This window comes from Danio rerio, chromosome 19 (genome assembly GCF_052040795.2).
Source record: "Danio rerio strain M-AB ecotype USA chromosome 19, GRCz13ab, whole genome shotgun sequence".
Lineage (NCBI taxonomy): Eukaryota > Metazoa > Chordata > Actinopteri > Cypriniformes > Danionidae > Danio > Danio rerio.
Window position 1 is genome coordinate 3,120,001 of NC_141039.2, and position 5,000 is coordinate 3,125,000.

The 5,000-nt window shown below is 32.6% G+C and overlaps 1 protein-coding gene across 2 annotated transcripts in view; it reads left to right on the forward strand.

The window, feature by feature from the left end:
- The window catches only part of rapgef5a (Rap guanine nucleotide exchange factor (GEF) 5a), a 111,380-nt gene that overhangs the window by 46,405 nt on the left and 59,975 nt on the right, over positions 1 to 5,000 (forward strand). For both annotated transcript variants that reach the window (NM_001442764.1, NM_001442765.1), the window contains exon 6: positions 3,560 to 3,641. In NM_001442764.1, the coding sequence (NP_001429693.1) occupies positions 3,560 to 3,641 (82 nt within the window). The remainder of the gene's footprint in view (positions 1 to 3,559; positions 3,642 to 5,000) is intronic.

A 5,000-nucleotide genomic window follows, 5' to 3' on the forward strand; every position in this document is an offset into this window, starting at 1 on the left:
TTTACTAAATATAAAATAAATATATATAAAATAATGCATATTTAGTAAATACAGTATAACAAATATAAAGTAATTATATATTAAAATAACGCATATTTAGTATATACAGTATAGTAAATATATAGTAAATATATACTAAAACAATGCATATTTAGTGTATACATACTAAATGTACATATTTAGTAACAAACAATTATTTCCTGTCTATTATTAAGATATGTTGTGTTTATGTGCACTTATAACCTATATTATTACTTGTATTATTAGTAATTATTATAAAACAAAAACTTATGCTATTAGAACTTATGATTCTACATCTTGTGCAATACACAAATCCAACAATTACCTTAGTAACTATTAATAAGCAGTAAAATAGGAGTTTATTGAGATGAAAGTGAAAGCTTATTGTTTTAAAAGCAATAACTGTACCTTAAAATTACGTGACACAATTATTAGTGTGCTTTATAAAATATTCAAACTTTAAGTTGTATTATAATCTATAATAAAATTTACTTATAAAATTCAACTTTTTTGATTTAAAAAAAAAGCATGAATTAAAGCTATTGTTATTATTATAGTTGTAAATATTATTATTTTAATTGTAGTAATTATTGTAAGTATTTGTAAATTTTTCCAGCAGTTTCAGGCTTAAAATAGCTTCTTTATGGGTGTGTATTAGCTTAAAACTACACAAACATATAAACAGCTTTGGGCGACAGTAGGTAGTGCTGTCGCCTCAAAGCAAGAAGGTCGCTGGTTCGAACCTTAGCTAGGTCAGTTGGCATTTCTGTGTTGAGTTTGCAAAGACATGACGTACAGGTGAATTGGGTAGGCTAAATTGTCCGTAGTGAATGAGTGTGCATGGTTGTTTCCCAGAGATGAGTTGCAGCTGTAAGGGCATCCTTTTGTAAAACATATGCTGGATGAGTTGGCGGTTCATTCCGCTGTGGTGACCCCAGATTGATAAAAGAGCTGTATTGTAAGTGAACAATCCTATGCAAAATACGCGAATAAACTAAATAATTAATGAATTAATTAATCAAATATTTGTTTTTAAGAATGTAAATGTTTTGATCATAAATATAGCAAAATTATTCTCTGTTTTGTCCCACAGACCATTAATTTTACATTTGTATTTATGCTAAAACACAAGTGGAGTTTAATGATCAATATGTTTTAGAGCAGCATCCTACTGTATGTGATGCTGTACACCTCCAGCAGGGGGCAGGAGAGTGTAGGGAGGTTGTTAGGTCACATACAACAGGTGTAAAGGAGTGTTTATACTATAGTACTGTCATTTACTGTCTGTATTTTCAGTATGCAGAATGAATACTATGCACAGCGTGTGTGTTTTCTGTTTGCATGGACTACCATAGACATAAACCACTACATTTGCCAAGAAGTGCAGTATGCAACCAGAGCACACAGCATGAGTACTGCATCCCACAATGCAATGCACTTGACCTGACCTTCTCTTTCCAGAGTCCATTATTAAAACATGTTCTGATTCAGTGTGTGATCAAAGTGTGGATGCTTTTCGAAAACAGTGGGTGCAAGTAACTAGTGCACAAGTAATCTTCATTAGTGCGCTTGTGTTTATTATCAGTAGTGCAGTTTTATTCATCAGTAGTACATTTGTGTTAATTGGTAGTGCACTAGTTTGCATGAGAAGTGCACTAGTATTCATTAGTAATGTACTGGAATTCATTAATAGTTCACAATTCATTATTAGTGCACTTGGGTTTATTAGTAGTGCACCAATATTCAGCAGTAGTGCACCTGTGTTCATTAGTACTGTAATGTACTAGTATACATCAGTAATGCACTGTTTTTTTTGTTAGTAGTACACTAGTATTCATTGGTAATGCATTGCTGTCCATAGGTGATCAACAGGTATTCATCATTAATACACTTGTGTTCATGAGTAGTGCACCAGTATTCATCAGTAGTGCACTATGTTCACCAGAAGTGCACTAGTATTCATCAGTAGTGCATTAATATTCATCAGTAGTGCACCAATATTCATCAGTAGTGCATTAATATTCATCAGCAGTGCACTAGTATTCATCAGTAGTGCATTATTATTCATCAGTAGTGCATTAATATTCATCAATAGTGCACTAGTATTCATCAGTAGTGCACCAGTATTCATCAGTAGTGCATTAATATTCATCAGTTGTGCATTAATATTCATCAATAGTGCACTAGTATTCATCAGTAGTGCACCAGTATTCATCAGTAGTGCATTATTATTCATCAGTAGTGTATTAATATTCATCAGTAGTGCATCAATATTCATCAGTAGTGCATTAATATTCATCAGCAGTGCACTAGTATTCATCAGTAGTGCATCAATATTCATCAGTAGTGCATTAATATTCATCAATAGTGCACTAGTATTCATCAGTAGTGCCACAGTATTCATCAGTAGTGCATTAATATTCATCAGTAGTGCACTAGTATTCATCAGTAGAGCACCAATATTCATCAGTAGTGCATCAATATTCATCAGTAGTGCATTAATATTCATCAATAGTGCACTAGTATTCATCAGTAGTGCATCAATATTCATCAGTAGTGCATTAATATTCATCAATAGGGCACTAGTATTCATCAGTAGTGCCACAGTATTCATCAGTAGTGCATTAATATTCATCAGTAGTGCACTAGTATTCATCATTAGTGCATCAATATTCATCAGTAGTGCATCAATATTCATCAGCAGTGCATCAATATTCATCAGTAGTGCATCAATATTCATCAGTAGTGCATTAATATTCATCAATAGTGCACTAGTATTCATCAGTAGTGCCACAGTATTCATCAGTAGTGCATTAATAATTATCAGTAGTGCACTAGTATTCATCAGAAGTGCACCAGTATTTATCAGTAGTGGTAATTCATGAGTGGTGCACTAGGATTCATTAGTAGCATACTAGTGTTCATCAGTATCATACTACTATTCATCAGTAGTGGACTAGTGTTCATCAGTAGTGCACTAGTATTCATCAGTAGTGCACCAGTATTCATCAGTAGTGCACTAGTATTCATCAGTAGTGCACCAGTATTCATCAGTAGTGCACTAGTATTCATCGGGAGTGCACTAGTATTCATTAGTAGTGCACCAGTATTTATCAGTAGTGCACTAGTATTCATTAGTAGTGCACTAGTATTCATCAGCAGTGCACAAGTATTCATCAGTACTGCACTATATTCATCAGTACTGCACTTGTATTCATCAGTGGTGCACTTGGATTCATTAGTAGCATACTAGTGTTCACCAGTATCATACTACTATTCATCAGTAGTGGACTAGTGTTCATCAGTAGTAATTTGATGAGAGTAAGCCACTCAGACTGTCAGTTGTGATCCACATCAGTGCATACTTGGCACAGTTGCACATCAAGCACACTTCAGAAACCTGAAATGACAAAAGGACTCTCTGGTGCCCTATTTGTGCCTGCAGTGAGCTTGACGTGTGCTGCTTGTCACTGTCAGAAGGTCAGCCCTCATGAGGTGTTTTATCATGTGTGTGTGTGTGTGTGTGTGTGTGTTGCAGACCCGAGGAGGACCCAGAAAGGAAGCGTGACGTCTGCAGTGAGATCCTCCAGATGAAGGCTCTGGAGAGACTCACGTCCACGGTAAGCGTGTGTGTGTGTGTGTGTGTGTTTGCTGACACTGACTCCATGTCCTCAGTCCCCTGGTGTGTGTAAATATCTACTCCAGCCTGAAAGAGTCTCATCCATCACACTGACACTCATGTGACACCAGCGGACAGAGAAAGCATCCGTTTAGCCACCCGCGCACTCTCCCATAGACACACATGTACTGTGGCGCCCTCGCTGGCCAAAAGCTGTAACGAACAGCATTGGCTCCATGCATTATCTGGGTGAATATATATATATATATATATATATATATATATATATATATATATATATAGGGCTTTACATTAACTTTTTTGATAACCACCCACAGTGGCTAGCAGTTTTCCAACGTTACTAGCCACTCTGCATTTTCACTAGCCACAATTTTGTTGTTGGGAAATATTTTTATATGCATAAATATGGCTTTGACATGCTAAAATTGCTTGATTTAGATGTTATGTCCACATGCCTCCTCATTCATTTCACGTTTTGAGTGTCGTGTATGAGCAAATGGGTCATGGTTTCATAGTGTTATACTGCAAACAGTTTTTCACAGGACTTTTCAGAACTCAAAATAAAGGATTTACCTAATTTATCTCTGACCACACCAAACAAAAATTATTTCTTAGCCACAAATTTTAAATGTGTCAAACAAGCTGAAAAAATAAATAATATATATATATATATATATATATATATATATATATATATATATATATATATATATATATATATATATATATATATATATATATATATATATATATATATATATATATATATATATATATATATATATATATACATATATATATATATATATATATATATATATATGTATATATACATATATATATATATATATATATATATATATATATATAAATATATATATATATATATATATATATATATATATATATATATATATATATATATATATGTGTGTGTGTGTGTGTGTGTGTGTGTGTGTGTGTGTGTGTGTGTGTGTGTGTGTGTATATAAATGTATGTATGTGTATATATATATATATATATATATATATATATATATACACACAAAATTATAATGCATTATATCAAATTGTACATTAGTGCAGTATTAGAGTTTATGCCATTGCAAATAAAAAAATTTTAAGCTGTAATAATTTCTGATGGAAAATCCATATTTTTTTAAGCCTTTAATAAATCATATTACATTAATAAAACACAGATTCAAGTATGTTATGTGACATTATTAGGCATTCATATTTTCTGTCTATTTTGCATTACTTCTCTCTTCAATTTTCCCTTCAGATTTGTTTGTGTTTATTTTTCAGTTACAAAAGTCAATTATTTGGAATGTTAAATGTAC